This window comes from Balaenoptera musculus, chromosome 3 (assembly GCF_009873245.2).
Source record: "Balaenoptera musculus isolate JJ_BM4_2016_0621 chromosome 3, mBalMus1.pri.v3, whole genome shotgun sequence".
In the NCBI taxonomy this organism is placed as follows: domain Eukaryota; kingdom Metazoa; phylum Chordata; class Mammalia; order Artiodactyla; family Balaenopteridae; genus Balaenoptera; species Balaenoptera musculus.
The window spans coordinates 165094887-165117431 of NC_045787.1; the positions used below are offsets into that span (position 1 = coordinate 165094887).

A 22545-nucleotide genomic window follows, 5' to 3' on the forward strand; every position below is an offset into this window, starting at 1 on the left:
CACAGACACGTCGTTCTCCCTCAAAAAGAAAACGCGTTGTTGGGGAAGACAACCTCCCCGCCCCCCTTCCAGGGTGCAGTGGGTCAGTGCAGACCATCTGAGGGTCCCATGGGAGAGTTTTATAAGCTTAGTGGCAACCCAGACAAAACCCCAAGTTTACACAGAATATAAACGCTTTATTAACAGCAGATCATCCTCGTGGGCCAGGTGGTCGACCCAGACATCCAGGACCCTGTAAACAAACCCAAGTATGAGATGCTGACAGGTCCCCCTCAGCAAGTGGCAAACTCCCTCCCCCGTCTTGCCAATCTCAGCAAACCCTTTCTTCACACCCCGCCACCAAGAGCCCCTCATCAGTATGCTTGGCGAAACCTCCCTACCACCAGCCAAAGGTCTAACAGGGACCTACTCTGTTTCCCACTCCAGTTGTGCACTCACCAGTCCCAAGTTCAGCGCAGCCTCCGAGCCTCTCGCTCTGACTCCAATAGGGTGAGCACGTCGCCCTCGCGCACGGGGCCTTTCACGTTTCGGATGATGGAGCGGCTCGTGTCGTCCATGAATTCTACGCGCACCTATGGGGTTGACGCGGAGTGGGGGGGGGGGTCGGGAAGAAGTCAGGGTCGGCCACAAACTCGCACCGTGGGATAGACAGCTGATTTAGATTCAGAGAACGTGTCTGCTTAGACACACTTAAAAAGGGGACTGAGCCTGGGAAGTAGGTCTGGGCCGGGAGAGAAGCCGGAGAGGGGACGAGGCGTGGAGAACAAAGCTCTCGAGCGCCAGAAAAAGCCACTGGTGGGGGACAACTGCTGCTCTGGGCCCGTCGGGGACGGAAGCACAATCGTGAGGCGTGGAGCTACACAGTGGTCGTTGGGATTGGCTAAGCCAGGATAACGAGGTATGTCAGAAGCCGAGGAAAGAAGTCGACCGAGCCCAGACCCGGTGGGCAAGCCCTCGGCAAAGGCTCGGACCCTCCGTGAGCTTTAGGAAAAAGGGTACGTATCAGTTCTCAGATACCAGGGCACAGAAGTCATCATCGGAGACTCAGACCCCAGACCCCCCCAAGCCCCCGCCTCCTCGTCTCTCCAGCTCACCTGCGTGCACTGTCCCTGCGAACCGGTCCTGCCCAGCACCTTGGTGACCTGGGGTAAAGAAGCTGGGATCAGATCTGGACCACCCGGTTCCCCTACTCCTTCCTCCCTCATCCGGGCCCTCAAACCCGGGCTTCCGCCTCACCCTGGCAAGCTTGATGGGCTGCACACGGCTCGTATCCATGATGGTGGCGCGGCGCCTGTCGGGCGTAGAGGAGTCACGTGCTTCGGAGAGACCATTTATAAGGCGTCCTAACCCCGCCCACTCCCGCTCTCGCGAGACCATACTCCATGTTCCCAGCAGTCCTCGCGGGAGAGACGTCACCGGTGCCCTTCAGCGCAGGGGGAAGATGGCGTCTGCTACCCGCTTCATCCAGCGGCTGCGGAACTGGGCATCCGGGGTGCGCGGGGCGGGAAGGGCTGCACTGGGGAGGGTGGGGCTGTGGGCTCCGTGCGCCCCGGACACGCTCCCGTTACTCACCCCCCTCCTGCACCTCTGGGGCTGAGGCCAGTGGTGCCGAGATTCCTCTAATAAGACGGGACCCCGCGCTCAGCCCGGAACCTCCAACTCTTGACCCTTCCAGCCCAGGGCATGCCCACCTCCACCCCCAGCCCTTGGCCCTCTCTTGGCTGGGGTCCCACTCAGGCCTGGGATTTACCTAGTCCTTCTTAGCTTTGGATCTTGTGGCCCCGGCCCCCAGCTTTCCTGTTCACCTCCAGGGCCCATATCCTTGTCGCCAAATGCCCATCTCCCGCCTTCCCTTCATTTGTCCAGCCCCGGACTGCCCAAGGTTCGCTGGCCTTCTCTTCTGGGGTGCCCTGCGGGCTGACCTCCTTCCTCTCTTTCTCCCACAGCAAGACTTGCAGGCGAAGCTGCAGCTGCGTTACCAGGAGATCTCCAAGCGGTGAGCAAGACCCGCTCGCTGCCCGGACTGCAATCCTGTCCTTCTTCCATCAAAAACAAAACCCCTGTTCTTTTAGACCCCTGAAACACTGGGCTGAAATCCTGCCTCCAGCCGCCTAGCTTGCTGTGGAGGCGGAGGTTTGCCTTTAATCTTGCTGGACTATGTCGGAGAGTGGTGCTCGTGGAACAACCAGATGGGGCTTGAATTATGAGTGGGAATCCTCAGTGTGATTTGCAGTCCTAAGTGTGGCCCTGCTGGTTAGTCTTATCATCCCCAAGCTACACATGAAAATATTTGAGGCTCGGGGAGACTAAATCATTTGCTTAAATAAAATCACTCAGAAGCCAGCAAGTCACAGCTGGGATTTGAACCCAGAAGTGTCTTGATTTCAAACTCATTTGAGTCCAAAAATTACTTGACATTTACAAACCCCTGCTGTGTCCTCAGCCCTCTGGGATACCAGTGCGAACAGGAAAAATTCTTCTCACTCCTTTCATGGAGCTCATATCCTGGGGAGGAGGGAGAAACATAACATAGTAGGGAAATGAACACAGCAAGTAAAAAACATTGTTCTAGAATGCTCTGAAGACAAAACAAAGTGAATAAGCTGGAGGGCGGCTACCTCAGATCAGGTAATCAGCAAAGGCCTCAGGGATTGACATTTGAGTCACCTGAAATGCCAAAGGATAGTTGTTAAAGAAAACATTCCGGGCAGAGGGAGCAGTAAGTGCCAAGGCCGTGCAGCCCGGCAGAGCCAGAAGTAGGAAGGAGGCTAGTGTGGCTGAAACACTTTGAGGAATGGGGAATAGCGGTATGTATGAGTGGCCGGCAAAGGTATGGCAGCCATGGAGGGTTAGCATGAAAAGAAGAACAATAACATTAAAATAACCAAATCTATGTGAATGCTACATGTTGTGACTGATTCCAAATATCAAAAGTTTTAAATTGCTTTTCCATCCAGGGTACTTGATACAGTTGAGGAAACAGTTTTGTAAAATTTTCAGCTTTTTTTTTTTTTTGAAGGATAATGGCGCCCCCTAGTGATTCATTTAGGCCTTCCCGTTGGGCGCTGGTTCTTTTTATCCTTTCTCTGCTCGTTTTCTGTTGGTCCCTGCCCAACAGAGGGTCATCTCTGCACTCCAGGGGTTAAGCAGATTCTAACTTCAACACAGGATATTGCTTTTATTTATTTTATTTTATGTACTTAAAAAAAATTATTTATTTATTTATATAAATTTATTTATTTATTTATTTTTGGGTGTGTTGGGTCTTCGTTTCCGTGCGAGGGCTTTCTCCAGTTGCGGCAAGTGGGGACCACTCTTCATCGCGGTGCGCGGTCCTCTCACTATCGCGGCCTCTCTTGTTGCGGAGCACAGGCTCCAGACGCGCAGGCTCAGTAGTTGTGGCTCACGGGCCTAGTTGCTCCGCGGCATGTGGGATCTTCCCAGACCAGGGCTCGAACCCGTGTCCCCTGCATTGGCAGGCAGATTCTCAACCACTGCACCACCAGGGAAGCCCTATTTATTTATTTATTTTTGGCTGCGTTGGGTCTTCATTGCTGCGCACGGGCTTTCTCTAGTTGCAGCAAGCGGGGGCTACTCCTCGTTGTGGTGCGTGGGCTTCTCATTGTGGTGGCTTCTCTTGTTGCGGAGCACGGGCTCTAGGTGCGCGGGCTTCAGTAGTTGTGGCTCACAGGCTCTAGAGCTCAGGCTCAGTAGTTGCAGCACATGGGCTTCGTTGCTCCGTAGCATGTGGGATCTTCCTGGACCAGGGCTCGAACCCATGTCCCCTGCATTGGCAGGCAGATTCTTAACCACTGCGCCACCGGGAAGTCCTATTTGATTTTTTTTAAAGTTTTAAAAAATATATTTGTTTATTTATTTTTGGCTGCATTGGGTCTTCGTTGCTGCGCGCGGGCTTTCTCTAGTTGTGGCGATCGGGGGCTACTCTTCGTTGCGGTGTGCAGGCTTCTCATTGCGGTGGCTTCTCTTGTTGCAGAGCATGGGCTCTAGGCGCTCGGGCTTCAGTAGTTGTGGCACTCAGGCTCAGTGGTTATGGCACACGGGCTTAGTTGCTCTGTGGCATGTGGGATCCTCCCAGACCAGGGCTCGAACCCGTGTCCCCTGCATGGACAGGTGGATTCTTAACCATTGCGCTACCAGGGAAGTCCCTAATTTATTTTTTATTTATTAAAAAACATTTTTTTGGCCGTGCCGCACGGCTTGTGGGATCTTAGTTCCCTGACCAGGGATCGAACCCGGGCCATAGCAGTGAAAGCGCCGAGTCCTAACCACTGGACTGCCAAGGAATTAGGATAATGCTTTTAATATTAAGTTTTTAAACTTTGTTTTTATCTGTATTTCTTTTTTTTCCTTTGGTACAATGACTATCATTTGTTTTAAGAAAAACTTAAGTCCTGGCAAAATGATTATCAGAAAAAAGTTGGTTAAAAACCCAGATGAGGGACTTCCCTGGTGGCGCAGTAGTTAAGAAACCGCCTGCCAATGCAGGGGACACGGGTTCGAGCCCTGCTCCGGGAAGATCCCACATGCCGTGGAGCAACTAAGCCCGTGCACCACAACTACTGAGCCTGAGCTCTAGAGCCCGAGAGCCACAACTACTGAAGCCTGCATGCCTAGAGGCCGTGCTCCGCAACAAGAGAAGCCACCGCAATGAGAAGCCCGCGCACTGCAACGAAGAGTAGCCCCCACTCGCCACAACTAGAGAAAGCCCATGCACAGCAAAGAAGACCCAATGCAGCCAAATAAATAATTTTTAAAAAAACAAACAAAAAAACACAGATGAATGAGAACCCGATCTGTTTATGATTTTTCTATCTTTTCTGCCCTCCCCCTCTGCAATGGTTTCCAGGGAAGCTCATCTTTTGTTAGCGATTTTGTTTGTTTGTTTGTTTTGTTAGCGTCTTTTGTTAGCGAGGTTAGCGATTTGTTTTCAGGCCTCAAACTTTGTATATTGACCCCAGGGTTTAGTCCAAGCGAGGACAGAGCTCTGTTCACTCCCCCTCTGGCGGCAGTGACCACGAGGTGGCAGCAGAGACCTCAGAGGACAAAATGCTCTTTGAGTAATAAGGCTTGATCCCAGTAGACTTCTTCAGAGAGTTCCGGAGAGAACTGGAAACCCAGAGGTTCTGCAGCCTGGCCTTTGGGGACGAAGCCCCTCAGAATGAGCCAAGTCTGGGGTTGTTTCCCCAGCGTTTGTTGACCATGATTACTTGGTAGGTGATGGGCAGAGTCCCAGGCCCCAGCCTCTTCATTTCCCGAGGACCTGTGGTGGAAATGAGGCCAGCTGCCAAACTCTGGGCCATGGAGGGGTGGGAACAGGCCTCCCTCATGAAAGGGTCCTCCATACCCGCCACATTTGGGGCAGGTCGGGGAACTGTGGTGGGGCAGACCCAGGCCTGGCCTTCCAGCACCTTCACATCCAGTGCAGGGGCTCCCACCTGGTTCTGGGCATTGGACCCTCCCCAGGCATATGGTCATGGCATTGTATCAAGGGATACCCCTGGCCTGCAGCACATCCCAGGGGCTGCTGACCCCAAGCCTCGTGACTGAGGTGATGGGCCCATGTTCCAGCCCAGCCACGCAGTGAGAACGACTTGTCATTTTTGTTTCAGTGCCCATGTTCTTTCTCCTCAGAACTCAGCCTCCTCCCAAGCTCCCCGTGGGCCCCAGCCACAAACTCTCCAACAATTACTACTGTACACGTGATGGCCGCCGGGAAGCCACGCCGCCCTCGATCGTCATGTCCTCACAGAAGGTGCTGGCGTCAGGGAAGCCAGCAGAGAGGTGAGGATGCCTCAACACCCCTCCTGCGACCAGCCCTCTCTCCTGCTTGTGCTTTTCAAGGTCCCAAGTCTGTTGAGCATCAACTGTGGCAGGAAATGTACTGCCGGGGGCTTTTCATCTGAGAGCTCATGAATCCCTACCCACCCTGGGTGGGTTTCCTGCAAAGCAGAGGAATCTCCAAGGGCCCTTCAAGGGCCTTGGAAGAAGCCCAGGCATTGTTGTTTTTGTAATTTTATATTCTTCTTAAAGAGAGAATTGTATAAACCTCAGGCCCCTCAAAACCCACTTTGGTCTCTGGCCTCAGGCATTGTCTTTTAATTAAACAGGAACAATAATGTTATTTACTTTAGAGAGTTCTGCTGGGACAGAATCCCACAGACTGGGTGGCTTATAAACAACAGAAAATTGTTTCTCGTAGTTCTGGAAGCTGGGAAGTCCAAGTTCAAGGTCCCTGCAGATTCAGTGTCTGGCACTTGCTTGATTTATAGATGGTATCCTTATTTTTGCCACACCACGCAGCATGTGGGGTCTTAGTTCCCCAACCAGGGATCGAACCCATGCCCCTTGCAGTGGAAGCGCTGAGACCTAACACTGGACCGCCAGGGAAGTCCCCACAGATGGTATCTTTTTGCCATGTCCTCACATGTTGGAAGGGGCAAGAGGTCTCTAGGGTCTCTTATAAGGGCACTAACCCCATTCTTGAGGGCTTCACCTTCATGATCTAGTCACCTCCCAAAGGCTCCACCCCATAACATCATCACGCTGGGGCATAGGATTTCAACATATGGATTTTGTGGGGACACATTCTGTCTATAGCAGAGTCGTTATGAGGATTAATCCTCATAATTAAAATCTGTAAGCTCAGGAATGGAGTCAGTGCCATATCTGCCTCCTGATAACTCCATGAGTTAGGCAGTGATGGCCCCTGCTGCAGAAGAAGAAATTGAGGCACAGAGAGGCCAAGTGAGCTGCCTGGGTCACACAGCTGGCAGGTAGTAGGAGCATGATTTCAAAGCAGTTTGCCCAGACCCCCAATGGTGGTCCTTGGCCCTTCTGCCAGTGTCCTGTTCTGGAGCAGCGGGAGTGGGGTGCGAGTGGGAAGGGGTGCTGGAGGAGGAGCCCAGCTATTCATGCTGGTTCTGGGACCAGGAGCCAAGGCACGCTGACCAGGGGTTCACGCGGGGCTCGGGGCAGAAAGGGGGCTTGTCAGCTCACCCTTTGGGGGACCCCATTGGAGGGCTCTGGACATTCTGAAACACCCTGCACTCTGGCCTCCAGATCCATGGTGTCAGCAGATGTGTTCCTGCCGGGGCAGGGGGGTCTCCCTCAGCTTCCTCCACACCGTTCTTTGGAACCCTGGGCCTAACTCAAGTCTGTTTTCATCTTCCAGCTCGGCTGTAGCAGCCACTGAGAAGAAGGCTGTGACGCCAGCTCCTCCCATAAAGAGGTGGGAGCTGTCCAAGGATCAGCCTTACCTGTGACACTGTGCCCCAGGGTGCCTGGCTAAGCCCTCAGGGCCACTGGAGTGCTTCCTCTTCCTTGGACTTTGGATTCCCTCTGGGGAGAACGTGACCTAATTTATAAAAAATATATATTGAGTTCTCCAGAATCGCTTCTGTTTTTACTTTTGAAAGGACACACGGGCTTACTTGAATTTCAGGGTGAAGTTGGTGCCGAATCTCTTAATCCCATGAACGCTCCAGGAGCAGGGGAGGATAGTGGTTCTCGAGCTCCAGGGTGACGTGCTGTCACTGGGCACAGAGATGTCACTGTCCCTTTCTCAAGGGCCTGGCTCTAACTCTGAGAGTGTCAGAGCGGGTTCCAGGACCTCTGGGTGTTTGGGGGCACTGATTGTAAAGGACAGTGCGGCGGAACAAAAACGGCTCGCTTCCCTCTCTCCCGAGAGCTCTCCTAGCCATTGCTTGTGCGGACATTCACCAGCAGCCTCCCAGTGCGGCCCCCGCCTGACCTTGACCACCCTGCCGCTCAGCAGGGACGGCAGAGGACCGTGAGGTGGCTCACAGAGAAGGCTCACCTAGGCCAGTGGGGAAAGGCCTCCCTGAGCCAGGAACGTTTCTGTGTGGGCCTGGGGGGCGCGAGGCAGAGTCAGCCCAGGAAAGGAAGGGGCTTCTTTCTGTGGAGGAATAAGCAGGGAGTGAAAGCTGAAAAGGAAATGGCCTTGATTTGGTTGTAGGAGCGAAGGGGAGCCACGCAGTGACCTCAGGTAGGGGAGTGTTGTGGCTGCCCTGTGGAAGAACCCCCAAACCCATCAGTAGGTGAAGATCAGCTGTATGCCAGGAGAGTGTTGAGGCTGGCCCGCCCTTTGGAAGCTTGGAGCAAGGCAGGAAAAGGGTCACAGTCCCAGGAGGAGGTATAAGTGCCCCAAGAGTGAGTGGTACAAATGCTAAATGCTTATGAGAAGAAAAGGCTGGGAAGGCTTCCTGGAGGAGGTGCGATTCTGGTTGGAACAAAGGATGAATTAGATTCAGAAAGATCAGGAGGGCTGGGCAGGGTGTGCAGAGGCCACAAGGAGGGTAACGCTGGAGGGCTTTTTTTTTTAAATTAATATATTTATTTATTTATTTTTGGCTGTGTTGGGTCTTCGTTGCTGCACGCGGGCTTTCTCTAGTTGCGGCGAGCGGGGGGCTGCTCTTCATTGCGGTGCGTGGGCCTCTCATTGCGGTGGCTTCTCTTGCTGCAGAGCATGGGCTCTAGGGGCACAGGCTTCAGTAGCTGTGGCTCGCAGGCTCTAGAGCGCAGGCTCAGTAGTTGTGGCGCACGGGCTTAGTTGCTCCGCGGCATGTGGGATCTTCCCAGACCAGGGCTTGAACCCGTGTCCCCTTCATTGGCAGGTGGATTCTTAACCACTGTGCCACCAGGGAAGTCCTGGAGGGCTTTTAAAGACCCCAGGCAAGATGTGCCATTGAAAGTTCCTGAATAAAGTTTTATGACCCAGCCCCCTTCTGCCAAGTGAGGTAGCAGTGAAAAGATGGTTGTCAGTGAGGATGCGGGCCCTCACTAGACACCGAATCTGCTGGCGCCATGGTCTTGGACTTCCCAGTTTCCAGAACCGTGAGAAAATAAATTGTTGTTTACTGTATAAGCCAAAAAAAAAAAAAAAGAAAGAAAGAAAGAAAAAGATTTATGACCCAGACTTGAAGTTTGGCGAGGGAGTGCAGTAGGAAAGAGGTCTGACACCTCTTGAGCACTTCCTCTATTCCAGGTACCGTTCTAAATGCGTTATAGCTGTGATCTTGGTTCCTTCCTGGAGCAAGCCTGTGAGGTTTTAGCTGTTGTCAAACCCTTTTACCCTCAACAGAAGAACAGGCGTGGAGAGACAAAGAACTCTCAGGCTCACTGAGAGATGGCCCTGAACCCAGCCGCTGATGAGTCTGCACTCAACCGCTACATATTGTCAGCTGGGTAAATCCACAACTTCTTCACTTTTTCTCCCTGGACCACAGATGCCAACCTCACAGGTGGTGTGGGACGCTCCCCTCCCCTCCCTTCCCCTCCCGCAGGCAGTCCTATTTGCTGCCCTTTCCAACTGCCTCTGCACCAGTGCACCTTTGCCTCTTACCCCGTGTCTCCTGGGAATTGGAGATTCTTATGAAAAAAAAAATATATATATATATGTATATATATACATACACTCCAGATGCAACTATAATCTCTAACACTTTTGAATAAGCATGCCATCAACCTGCAAATAGAGGCCCTTCTGTGAAAATCTGGCCGCTTTAGTGTTGCTTCATGGGAAATTTGCACAGCTGTTACAACGCTGAGGACAGTGACTTGTCGTCTGGGGGGCCTGCTGGCAGTAGCGCTGCTTCTCCTAGGGGCAGAGCTGTAGATAAAATATTTATTTTGAAGAAGAAAACAGCAGCCAGTTGGATAGAAAACCTGCAGAAGGTTTGTATTTTATGTGCCTACGGGGTGAGCGTGAGAAGAGAAAGCCCAGGCTGCTTTCGCCTGTCTTGTTCCCAGAGTAAAGTATAAGACCCGCCTCCCTCTGAGGAGCCGATGCGGATTATGAGGTAGTGTGAGAACATCCAGGTGCAAGGGACAGAGGACCCAGGATGAAAGCCGAGAACCGACATTTCCTTCATTTATTCACCAAATATTTAAGAGCCTGCTATGTGTCAGGCTCTGTTCCAGGCACTGGGCATACAATGAGCAACACAACATTCCTGTCCTCCTGGGCCTGACATTCTAGTGGGGAATCAGACAATAAACCAAATTAAATATGTAAGTCGGGCGCTCAAGAGAAGCAGGAGGAGGGCGTGCCTGAGGGAAGTGGCTGTCATATTAAATAGGATAATTAGGCAGGAGTATTTGGTGCATGTGGAATGTTAAATATTGTAAGTAGACAAGACTTGTCGGTACTAGTTCGTTTGCACCTCCAGAAGTTTCTAATTTCAAATAGGACCAATACCTTTCGATATACCTTGTCACAGGGAAAAGTGGGAAAGCCTCAAATAGTGGGTCCCCTCGCATTCGGACATTTACGGTACCCATAGCGCGGGGCCGCCGCGGGACCCGCCCCGGGCGTGGGCCCCGCCCCCCCTGGATCTTTGCGCATGCGCGTGCGTGGATCAGAGGGAGGCTCGGACTGCTCTTGGCCGGAGCCGGCGCCAGGCGGGGGTGGTGCGATGAGCGGTTGGATGGCGCGGGGCCGAGCGCAGCGGGCTGCGGCCCTGGGCCTAGCACTGCGGGTACTGCTCAGCTTCGGGCTGGGCCTGGAAGCCGCCCCGACCTCGATCCCGACCTGGTCCTTGACCCAGGCCCCAGGTGAGTGTGCTCCGTGCAGCCCTTGCGCCCTCCAAGCCTGCAGTTTAGCTCCGCCCCTGCCCGCCAGCAGCGCCTCACCGTTGGCTGCGCCGCACGCCCGTCCCGGACACTCCCCCCTGCACGTGGCTCTAGGGGACCCAGGCCCTTGAATGAGCCTTCCCCAGTGGGAGACCCTCCGCCTGGGTTGCTCTGCCTGCCTTTAACTACCCTGCTTCGGCCCTGCTTACACTCGCTCTGCTTTGTCGTGCCCCGCTGTCACCTCTAAGCTGCCCTTCACTCCAGCGTGGGCAGGAAAGTTCTTTATAGGCTCTGCTTGTCCGACTTCCAACCTTACGGAGCTGGTCACCTGGCGCCTCCTGCAGCAGCTGCGGCTTCCATACCCTGGCGCCCGAGCCCGGGGCCATGTGGCTGAGTTTGCTCGGTGACCGTTTCCCGCCCTCCCAATCTCTGCACCTTCCTTCTCCGGCCTTAGAGAAAAAAAGGTCTTCCCTGTGACCCCAGACCCTTGGACACGTTTGCCTTGGCCTAAATGATGTTGGTGGCCCTCTCAGAGGTTCCCAGAGGCAGCTGGGCAGGTTAGAGTGACCTCTCTGTGCTCACAGGTGCCCCTGACTTTCAGCTGTGACTCAGGTTCACACACCGTCTTATCTGGTTCCCCATCTCACCCCAAAGCCCCTGCCTTTTCAGGCTAAATGTTCCTGGTTCCTTCAAGGATCAGGACTCACATTAACCAAGTACCACACTCTACACACAAGCAGTCTCTTCTCTTCAGCACACTGTGGTAGAGACTCCTAGCGTGCCCCTTTTACAGGTGGGGAAACTGAGGCTGGGAGGTGCAAGCACTGGTTGCTCCAAACCAAAGCCCTGTGAAGCCAGGTCCGCTCTGCTCTGCTGCCCACCCACTTTACAGAAGGACACATGCTCCAGCAGGCCGGGGAAGGAGGTCAGAGGTTGCTAGGGAGAGGGGCAAGTCCTGGGGAGGAAGCTCTAGGCTACCAGACCCCCATGGGCAGGGAAGGAAGTCAGCTGCAGTTGGCTCCATGGAGCTCAGGGACTGTGTGGCCCACAGGTACAGTTGGGCCTGGAGGCCGGCCTGCGGAGGGGCTGGCTGTGGGGAGTGGGGGCTTGGAGGCACAGGCCCTCGTGAGTAAAGGTGGAAGGGGCAAGAGGACCAGGATTGTATGGAGGGGGACTAGGCTGGGGCCAAGCCAGGTATCTGCCACCCTCCCTGCTGCACCCAGGAGGAAACCATAAAGTCCACTCCCTTCCTCTGTCCCTCGGACTCCCGCCTGATGGCCCAGCTTCCAGGCCCTTCTGTGTTCATCCTGCTCTGGGTCCAGGAAGGCTCACATCTCAGCTGGACTCAGCCCGGACCATTGTGTGACCTGTGTCCACTTATCACTAGGCGCTGCCCCGGGTTTACAGTCAAAAGGTCACTGCCCTGACCACCACTAAGTGTCCAGTCTACGCGGGTACCAGTTCAGGGGCCATTGTTCTAAGTGGGAGGCCGAGCTTCAGGGGTCTCTGAGAGGGGCCTGAGACCCCTCCCAGGAAATAAGCTGAGACGTGAAGTCTGAGGAGGAAATCACGAGGTGCAGAGAGGAGGGAGGAGAGGGCAAACTGGGCCAGGGAACAGCATGGGCAAAAGCCCTGAGGGGGAAAATGAGCCCAGGCCTCTTGCAGAAGCAGCAAGGTGGCCGGGTCAGAGGGAGCTTGATGAAGAGGAGGAAAGTGGGAGGTCCAGGAAGGGTTCAGGGCTGGTCAGGACTTGTGGGCCACACGGAGGTTGTAGAATTTGGTTGTGAGAGGGTCACGGGACCAAGGGCTGGGTTTTTGGGTTTTTTTGAATTTTTGAATTTTATCTTTTTATACAGCAGGTTCTTTTTAGTTATCTATTTTATACATATTAGTATATATATGTCAATCCCAATTCATCCCACATCCCCCCCGCCACTTTCCCCCCTTGGTGTCCATACGTTTGTTCTCTACATCTGTGTCTCTATTTCTGACCAAGGGCTGGTTTTGAGCAAAGGGGGGCAAGGGTGGGTGACCAAATTGTGTGGCTCTGAGAGGTCTTTGGTGTCTGAGTGGAGATGGGGGTGGGGAATCTGGAGAGGTGGTGGCACATTCAGGATGGGGAAAGTGGTCAGATCTGGGAGGAGTTTAGTGGGTGAGTCGACAAGCCACGGTGACTAAGGAGGTCCTCTACCCAAGGCCTCAGTTTCCCCTTTGTTGAGCAGCTGGGACATAACGGGCCCTGCTGACCCTGACAGGTGGGCCTGAGCCAGGCCAGGTTCAGAGATGGCTCCTCCCCCAGTCTGTTTAACCACGGAACTTGGAGAGACTCCTGGGGAGACCATCTGGCCATTTGGAGCCGGGTAAAGACCCCGGGATCAGTGACACCTGGGTTCGAAGCCCGACTCTGCCACTAGCTTGTAGCCTCAGGCCTTACCTCTCCTAAGTGTCTTCTGTAGAACGGGCATGGGAGTAGAATCTGCCCAGTAGGGCTCTTGGTGAGGCTGTGAACTGCTCAGCTCCAAGGCCCACGTATAGTGCATCCTTAGCAAAGGGTGACCACCAATGTAGTTCCTGGGACCTGGCCTGTCTCCTGGTGGTCGCAGCCTGTGACACTGTGCTTCCAAACGAGGGTCCAGACCTCCCAGGCCTCACTTGTGTGCATCCCTCAGGCCCCAGCACAGCCTCGTGCCCGCCCACCAACTTCCAGTGCAGGAGTGATGGCCGCTGCGTGCCCCTCACCTGGCGCTGCGACGTTGACCAGGACTGCGTCGATGGCAGTGATGAGGAGGAGTGCAGTGAGTGGCCGTGCCCTGGGGGCGGGGCTTGCAAGGGGCGGGGCCACAGGGAGGAGGTGCTTGTGGAAGGGATGTGGCTTTCAGGCAGGGCACTCTGGGGTGGGCGGGGCCTGAAGGGAGGGAGGTCTGGGAGAGGTGGGTTTGCAGGGGGGTGGAGTTAGTGGGGTCTTGGGAGGGAGGGCTTGCAGGGAGGCGAGTCCTTGGAAGGTGGAGCTAACAGAAGCAGGGGGAGGAGCCTTTGGGATGGGCGAAACATATAGGGTCGATTGTTCTCGGAAGGCGGGGCTTGCAGGGGGTTGGGCTGTGGGGAGTACCTGGGCCCTCTTGGCTGGGTGTTTGGGACCTGACTCACCGTGTACCCCAGGTATTGAGCCGTGTGCCCAGGACGGGCAGTGCACGCCACCCACTGGCAGCCCCTGCTCTTGTGACAGCATCGATGACTGCCCTGATGGCATCAACAAGAATGTTCTCAACTGCGGGCACCAGCCCTGCCCGGAGGGGGAGCTGCGCTGCCCGCTGGGCGGTTCCTGTATCCCACGCACGTGGCTCTGCGATGGCCACCCGGACTGTTCCGACTCCAGCGATGAGCTTGGCTGTGGTGTGTGCCTGTGGGGGCGGGGAGGGTGGGTCGGTAGACAAGGACGCCTGACACTTTCCAGTGTATGACGAGGCTGGGAGCGTGGACACGTGTGTCTGCCTGCGCCCGTATTCCCATGGCGGCTGCACGAGGGCACTCGGGCAGCAGGGCTCACCAACCTCACTGAATTTGGGATGGAGGGTGAGCCCTAAGGTCCCCCCTGGGCACCAGAAACATCTGTTCATCCCCCCATGCCCCAGTTGCCGCCTCCCCAGCTACTGAATGCCCGGACTGATTGCAGGAACCAAGACCCTCCAAGAAGGGAGTGCCACGTCCATGGGGACCCCTGTGACCCTGGAGAGTGTCACTTATCTCAGGAATGCCACAGTCACCTCTGCTGGGGACCGGGACTCAGTTCAGTCTGGAAACCGAAGTGCCTATGGGATCATTGCAGCCGCTGGTAAGATAAACAGGTCCTCCCACCCCCGGGGCTTGGAGCAGCTGCTCCCGGGAGCCGGCAGGCTGCAGAACCCGCTTTCCAGTGTGTTAGGAGCTTGGCGGGTGTGAGCCTCTTGCCGCCCCTCCCCTCACCCACTCGTGTCTTTCTGTGCCCACAGGGGTGCTGAGCGTAGGCCTGGCCGCCGCCATCCTCTTCGCGTTGTCACGGCTCTGTGCCCAGGGATGCCTGTCCCCGCTGGGGCTGCTGGTGTCTGTGAAGGGGTCTCTGCAGTCAGAGAGGACGGCCTCAGTTCTCTGAGGGTGATTTCTTGCTGCCACATCACATGGTCCCGAGTATGGCAGGTATGGGGACCCGCGCGGGGCTGCTGGCACACCCAGCCCCCAGACCTGGGTTCTTCTGGCCACGCGGCGCCAAGTACCTGAGCTCCTGCAGATGTGACCCTGGAGGCTGGGAGTGCCCAGACCCTCCCCTGGACTCGAGGAGCCTGGATGGGGAACGTGCCACAGCCAGAACCGAGGGGCTGGCCCTAGGTCACTCCCGGGGTGGCCCCGCTGCTCAGATACTGCTGTTGCCCCCTCCTGAGGGTGGTGATTAAAGTTACTTCACGTCCTCTGCCTGCCTCTGGGCCTCTGTCTCCCTCTGCCTGGGCAGCCTGGGGGCTCTGCCCCTCTTCTGTGGTGGAGCACCCAAGCCCAGAGAAGGTGGGAGTTGGGGACCCTGCCTCTGGCTTCCTGGAATCCAGAGCAGGGGACAGTGGGGCTGGGGGCAGCAGGACAGTTTGCATTCCCAAAATGGAGCAGACCTTGGGCAGTGCCTCCCAGAGTCCTGGGCTGGGGGACCTCCATCCATTATGGCTTCTCTTTGAGATGGAAGCTGGGTGTCCCCAGGTTGGTCTCCACCCTGTTTCCAAATGTAGGTCTTATTATTATGCAGGTATGGCAAGGCCAACAGATCAGGAGACGCCTGCCACTGAAAACACACTTTGTTACTCACTGATCCCAAGAGGAAGGGCATAACAGGCCATGTGGAGCCACACGGGGAAGCACCAGGGTCCATCAGGAGGCAGAGGGAGAGGGAACAACATGGACAGGAGCTTCTATTGTGGTTTCCACTGGAAGGAATGGGTGAGGCAGGGTAAACAGGCTTGGAACTGGCTAGACTGAGTAATTTCCATGGGCTCTGGGGTGTCGGCACTGAGTATCGTGTACATCTCAGCCTATCAATAGCGAGGCTTTCAGAGAGCAGCACCTGAGTACACCTGGGTCCCTACTACTTACAGCAAGGCCCCCACAGACGTTACCCCAACTAGAGCCAGCACTGTGGCTAGACCGGCCCTCATGGTTCTTACCATGATCACAGGACGTACTTCAGGAAAAATCATCAGGGAACTTTGCAGAACAAGATTTGTTACTCACAGGTTCTGGAGGGTACACAACAGGCACCCCCTCTGAGGGCCACGCAGCGAGATCATGGGGAGAGAGAGAGGGAGGGAACGCAGACCTGGGTCTCTGCCTTTATTAGGGTCCGGGGGTCGGAGTCTCGGATTCACTCTTTATTGAATATAAAGCATAAGAGCTGGAATTAGGGTGCCAAAAGGGAAAGCGGGGTCTTTCAAGGCGTCACTTGTCAAGGTTACCTAGGGTTTCTGAAAAGGGGACCTTCATAGGTTGGGGTAGCTAATAACCAGGTAGGTTGTGTTGCTAGTAGCTGTGTCATGCAGCTATCTGTGTGTTTGTTCATGGTGGGTGTTGGCAATCAAAAGCTTAATGTCAGGGCCTTCCCTGGCAGTCCAGTGGTTAGGACTCCGCGCTTCCATTGCAGGGGGCACGGGTTCCATCCCTGGTCGGGGAACTAAGATCCTGCTTAATGTCAGGCACTCACACTACACTGGCCCTGGGGTGATCAGGGCAGGGGCACAGTGGCTCTGGATTGGCTGGTATGCATAGGAGAGGTACACTCACTGGTGACTTGTCATCTCTGGGAACTCGCTAACCCCTCGGGGGGCAGTCCCTTCCTGGTCAGTGAGGCCTCAGCTGCCAGGGTGTCAAGAATACAGAAACTGGGAATTCCCTGGCGGTTCAGTGGTTGGGACTCCGCGCTCTCACTGCCGAGGGCCTGGGTTCAATCCCTGGTTGGGGAACTAAGATCCTGCGAGCCGTGTGGCGCGGCCACAGAAAAGGAATACAGAAAGTGTAGTTAATACACACCGTAACTGCTGGGTGATGAGGACAGGGCTCTTCTTTGACCTTCATTTTCTTCATCTCCGAATGCGGTGGCGGGGGCCCTGGTAGCCCGGGGGAGCACCCAGGGTCCCACACAGGGTCTCGCGGCTTTGACATCCAGCAAGCAGGGAGCTGGTCCCTGATGACAACATGCTGGGAGAAGATAGATCTTCCTGGGGGTGGGAAGGGTGAGAAAGTTCAGCATTGGGGCTCCGCCCCACCATGGGAGGTTTTTTGTTTGTTTGTTTGTTTTGGTCCATGCAGCGTGTCTTGTGGGATCTTAGTTCCTGGACCAGGGATTGAACCCGGGTCTCCGGCAGTGAAAGCGTGGAGTCCTAACCGGTGGACCACTGGGGAATTCCCAATGGGGTTTGGAGTCTGGGCCTCAGGAAGCCTCTTAGGGGCCCGAGTTCTCTGTCAGCAGCGGTGGGGGCTTGGGAGGTGGGCTGCAGCCAGGATTGGGGGACTTTGACCGACGGTGGACCGGAGGGTGCCCAGCCGTCTGGGGTACAAGGCCTTCCCCTGGCGCCCGCTGGATCCCTCCCAGCCCCCGAGCTGGGCTGAGGTTTCCTGCTGCAGAACTGGAACCCTGGTGGGCTTCTTCTAGTTGGCAGGAAGGAGTTATGCCAGAGTAGAATTTTCTTGGTTTTAGATCTTTTTCCCGTTTCATATTTGTTCAGGTGTGGCCAGCTGCAGTGGGCCAACAGGGCACGTTAGTGGGGGTGAGGCCGGTGTCAGACGCCACCTGAGCTGAGGTCTAGGGTCTGGATCTTCCTGGGTGTCAGCTGGATTCTCAGTGATCAGTGGCACAAACCACCCTGCAGTGACAGGCTCCAAACAACCACCGGCATATTCTCTTTTGTGGTTCCAGGTTGACTGGCCCGGCTGGTGGCTCTTTGTTTCCCCATGAATGGTGGCTGCTGGCATCTGGGGGCTGGACTGGATGTTACCATGTCACTGGACGGTGCCAATGTCATGTCTGGCGCATGGGTGGATGGGACGCCTTTCCCTCTCTACGTGGCCTCTCTGGATGGCCCTTCCATGTGGGCACCCAAGCAGGACAGCCGCTTTCCTTTCCTGGTGACTCGGGTTTCCCCAAAGCGCAGAGCCAAAACCCCCAGACCTTCTAATGCTCAGGTCCGGAACTGGGCCAGCATCGCTTCTGCTGCTTTCTGCTGGTTCAGCAGGGTCTCAGGTCAGCCCAGATGTGTGTCGGGGGCACAGGTGGGGGCCACACAAGGGCACAAACACCAGGGAGGCCTGGTTCATTGGGGCCACCACGGGGGCAGAGGGCACGAGCTGGGAATGGGCAGGCTGGCGTGAGCGACTCCTGTCCACTGGAGCCAGCTGACTGACTGTGGGCAGGTGGCTTTGCTGTCTCAGGGCCAGCTTTGTCATCTGTACACTGGGGCAGCTACAGGTGCAAACGCCCATCATGCATGAGCAGGCCGGGGTTTCAGCTGCCTTTGTTTCCTCAAGCAAGGTCACCCTGTGCTGCCAGCTGCCCATCCCATCCTATAGGCAGCAAGCCCAGTGACTGGCTTCCAGGAAACACCAGGGAGTGTCCAGGTTGAAAAGGGAGGGATGTTTGGGGAGCCCACAAGGAGGGGGACATGGTCAAGTGGGCACGGGTCCCAGTACCTGGGGAAATTCTGATGGGCCTGAGAAGGGAGGGGATGGAGTGGCGGGGATGTGTGTGGGCTGCAGTGGTGAAGATGGGGGGGGGGGGCGGATCCAGCATGTGTGTGGTGTGTATCTTTATCCAGCTCTCACCATTTCTCTTTTCTTTTTTTAATTGGAAAACTCACGTAACATGAAATTAACCATGAACTGTTTTAAAGCCTACAATGCATTTAGTACACTTGCAGTATTGTGTAACCCTCATCTCTATCTAGTTGCAAGACATTTTTATCCCCCTGAAAGGAAACCCCTTCCCCATTAGCGGTCACTCCTCTCCCCCACCCCCATCCCGGCAACCACAAAAACCACGGATCCACATTCTGTCTCTCTGGACTTCTGGACATTTTGTATAAATGGAATCATACCATAGGTGGCCTTTGGTGTCTGGCTTCTTTCACTGAGCATCATGTTTGCCAGGTTCTTCCCCCAGAAGTCTCCTTGTGCCCCTTTTTATTACCGCTCCCACCCCTACCACCACATTACCCAGGCAACCACCAACTGGCTCTGACACTATAGATTAGCTTCATTTCTAGAATCATAGAGTATGTACCTTTTTTTTTTTTGGTCTGGCAGTTTTTACCTGACACAATTATTTTACGATCTAGACATACCATTGCATGTATGAAAAGTGAGCTCGCTTTTATGGCGGAGCTGTACTCCACTTTACAGCTGTTCTACATCCATTTACCTACTTCCTCTGTTGATGGATATCTAGGCGGTTTCCAGTTTTTTATGATTGCAAATAAAACTGCTGAGAACATTTATGTGTAGGCGCGTTCATCTGCTTTTAGTTCTTTTGGGTAAAATACCCAGGAGTGGAGTGGTTGCATCATATGGTAGGTGTATATTTAAATTCTAAAGAAATCGCCAACATGTTTTCCGAAGTGGATGTACCCTTACTTTCCTTCCCCCCCTAGCAATGTATATATTTTCTTCTCCTCGCAGCCTTGGCATGACCTGATGTGGGCAGTCTTTTTGATTTTAGCCATTCTCACAGGTGTGCGATGGTATTACACTGTACTTTATTATTATTATTGGAGTGAAATTCACGTAACAGAAATGTAATCTTTTTTTTTAAACATCTTTATTGGAGTATAATTGCTTTACAATGGTGTGTTTGTTAGTTCCTGCTTTATAACAAAGTGAGTCAGCTATACATATACATATATCCCCATATCTCCTCCCTCTTGCGTCTCCCTCCCACCCTCCCTATCCCACCCCTCTAGGTGGTCACAAAGCACGGAGCTGATCTCCCTGTGCTATGCGGCTGCTTCCCACTAGCTATCTGGTAGTGTTTATATGGCCATGCCACTCTCTCACTTCGTCCCGGAAACGTAATCATTTTATTTATTTATTTTCTTGGCCGCACTGGGCGGCCTGTGGGATCTTAGTTCCCCAACCAGTGATTGAACCCGTGCCCCCTGCAGTGGAAGGGCAGAGTCCTAACCACTAGACCGCCAGGGAATTTCCCGAAATGTAATCATTTTAAAGTGAACAATCCAGCAGCATTTAGCACTTTCATAATGTAGTACATCACCTGTAGCTAGTAGGACATGAATCTTTTCCTGAGCTTGTTGGCACCTGGTAAAAAAACTAGTTGGGACTTTGGGATCGCATCGCATTTGAAGGTTAATTTTTGCAGGAGGACAAACATTCATTGAGACCTACCGGGTGCCAGGCATTGTTATAGGTTCCCGGAGACTTGGCCTTGAACAGAACAAAGCCCCGCCCCCCATGATGTGGAGGTTGGGGGGAGAGGACAGAGGATCAACCAACAAACCAGTACATCGTGATGTCAGACGGTTCTGTTCTGGGGACTAAATGCCAGAGTAGGAGGGATGGACATGCCAGGTTGGGGGAAAGAAGGGTCACTATTTTTATGTTAGATGCTCAAGAGAGGCCTCTCGAATACGGAGACCCTTGAGTAGAGACCTGAAGGAAGTAAGAGGATGGGTGAGTTGTGCAGGTGTATAGGTGAAGAACATTCTCGGAAGTGGGAACAACCTGTGCAACCTGAGACAGCAATAGGTTCCAGAAACGGGAGGTCTGCAGGGAGTGAGGGTGGTGGTGGTCATAAGATTTGACGGCAGAGAATGCGGGGTGGGGGGTGGGAGGCACAGCGGGTATGTAGTGAGATGGGGAGCCTTTGGGAGGTTTTGAGCAGAGGTGACCATTCTCTGATTTAGTTTTTTTTTTAATTGAAGAACAGTTGATTTATAATTGATTTAGATTTTAAAGGGTGTTTTGGCAATAAGACGATCCCTCTTTTTTAATTTTTTAAAATTGAAGTATGGTTGATTTACAATGTTTCAGGTGTACAGCAAAGTGATTTAGTAATATATATATATTTCTTCAGATTCTTTTTAAAAATAAATTTATTTATTTTGGGCTGCGTTGGGTCTTCGTTGCCTAGTTGCAGCAAGCGGGGGCTACTCTTCGTTGCAGTGCGCAGGCTTCTCATTGCAGTGACCTGAGGAGCATGGGCTCTAGCTGCACGGACTTCAATAGTTGTGGCACGTGGGCCCGGTAGTTGTGGCTCTTGGGGTCTAGAGCACAGGCTCAGTAGCTGTGGCACATGGGCTTATTTGCTCTGCGGCATGTGGGATCTTCCCGGACCAGGGATCGAACCTGTGTCCCCTGCATTGACAGACGGATTCTTAACCACTGCACCAGCGGGGAAGTCCCCAGATTCTTTTCCATTATAGGTTAGTACAAGATATTGAATACAGTTCCCTGTGCTCTACAGTAGGTCCTTGTTGTTTAAGAAGATCCCTCTTGGGAGTTCCCTGGTGGCCTAGTGGTTAGGATTCCAGACTTTCACTGCTGGGCCCGAGTTCAATCTTGAAAGCTTCTGGCTTAAGTTAGACTATGCTTTTTGTTTTTGATTTTTACCAAATTGGTTTAGTAACAACACTGTGTAGGTCCAATTTGTTCTGAAACAACACTTATGTTAATTTGTATTATTACTGATTCATTCTCCCTCAAAAAAAAAACTAGGGAAAAAAAGGATCTTTCTGATACTTCTACTGTCTTGTCACAGTCTGAAGTTTCTACTTTTATGTAATTCTTTGGGTTAGATTATGAAAGGTTCTTCATTTATTCAGGAGACACTTGTTGTACATAGATGTTCGTAGTGGTCCAATCCTAACAGTCAAAAGGTGGAACCAACCCATATGTCCATCAGCAGATGATGAATAAACAAAATGTGGTAGGACCATAATATGAGCTGTAATTCATCCATAAAAGGAATAAAGTTCTGACACACGCTACAACGTGGACGAATCTTGAAAACATTATGCTAAGTCAAAGAAGCTAGGAGCAAAATGTTACATAGTGTATGATTCCATTTATATGAAATATCCAGAATAGGTAAGTTCATAGAGACATAAAGGAGATTAGTGGTTGCATAGGGCTGGGGGATAGGGGGGGAAAGGGGGTGATAGCTAAAAGGATATGGGGTTTCTTTTTGTGGTCATGAAAATGGTCTCAGATTGACTCTGGTGATGGCTTCACATTATCTGTGAATATACTAAAAAGCATTGAATTGTACATTTTAAGTGGGTGAATTTTATGATATGTGTGTACATTTTTATGGGTGCTGAATTTTGTCCCCTCCAGATTTATATGTCAAAGCCCTAACCATCAATACCTCAAAAAGTGACTATAATAAGAGACAGGGCCTTTAGAGAGGTGATTAAATTAAAACGAAGCCATTTGGGTGGGCCCTGATCCAATCTGACTGGTGTCCTTATAAGCAGAGGAAATTTGCTCACTCTGACACCAAGGATGCAGGCCCAGAGTCCAGACTGTATGAGGACTCAGGGCAAGCCAAGGAGAGAGGCCTCAAAAGAAACCAGCCCTGCGGACACCTTGATCTTGGACTTCCAGGCTGCAGAACTGTGAGGAAAAAAGTTTCTGTTGTTTAAGCCCCCTCCCACCCGCCCCCCCCCCCATTCTGTATTATTTTGGTAGGGCAACCCTAACCAACTAAAACATGTATTATATCTCACGTTTAAAAAGACATTTGTTTGTAAAATAGATACCTAGTGGGAAGCAGCTGCATGGCACAGGGAGATCAGCTCGGTGCTTTGCGACCACCTAGAGGGGTGGGATAAGGAGGGTGGGAGGGAGACGCAAGAGGGAGGGGATATGGGGATATATGTATATGTATAGCTGATTCACTTTGTTATACAGCAGAAA

The 22545-nt window shown here is 53.3% G+C and overlaps 3 protein-coding genes across 6 annotated transcripts in view; 2 read left to right on the top strand and 1 right to left on the bottom strand.

Annotated features, from left to right (window-relative positions):
* Positions 1-154: 154 nt before the first annotated feature.
* RPS28 (ribosomal protein S28) lies at positions 155-1343 on the bottom strand. The gene is made up of 4 exons (XM_036847669.1): positions 1237-1343; positions 1095-1142; positions 439-572; positions 155-232 (listed from the first exon to the last, which is right to left on the bottom strand). Exons 1-3 carry the CDS (start codon positions 1273-1275, stop codon positions 450-452), a joined length of 210 nt encoding a protein of 69 aa, XP_036703564.1. The 5' UTR covers positions 1276-1343; the 3' UTR covers positions 155-232; positions 439-449.
* A 52-nt stretch (positions 1344-1395) lies between these two features.
* On the top strand, positions 1396-9326 carry NDUFA7 (NADH:ubiquinone oxidoreductase subunit A7). Of its 2 annotated transcripts, none has more exons than XM_036845366.1 (4): positions 1396-1492; positions 1947-1996; positions 5653-5802; positions 9122-9326. In XM_036845366.1, the coding sequence occupies exons 1-4, from the start codon at positions 1442-1444 to the stop codon at positions 9174-9176; spliced, it is 306 nt and encodes a 101-aa protein (XP_036701261.1). In that variant the 5' UTR covers positions 1396-1441; the 3' UTR covers positions 9177-9326. The 2 variants fall into 2 exon arrangements, with proteins under 2 accessions (XP_036701261.1, XP_036701260.1); XM_036845365.1 differs by lacking the exon at positions 9122-9326 and adding an exon at positions 7193-7404.
* Positions 9327-10398: 1072 nt separating this feature from the next.
* Positions 10399-22545, top strand: part of CD320 (CD320 molecule) — a 35679-nt gene continuing 23532 nt past the window's right edge. For 2 of the 3 annotated variants that reach the window (XM_036847767.1, XM_036847768.1), the window contains exons 1-4: positions 10399-10593; positions 13281-13406; positions 13771-14004; positions 14285-14443. In XM_036847767.1, coding sequence (XP_036703662.1) covers positions 10455-10593; positions 13281-13406; positions 13771-14004; positions 14285-14443 — 658 coding nt within the window. In that variant the 5' untranslated portion in view covers positions 10399-10454. Of the gene's footprint in view, positions 10594-13280; positions 13407-13770; positions 14005-14284; positions 14444-14600; positions 15056-22545 lie in introns of those variants that run through there. The other variant, XM_036847766.1, reaches the window with a different exon arrangement.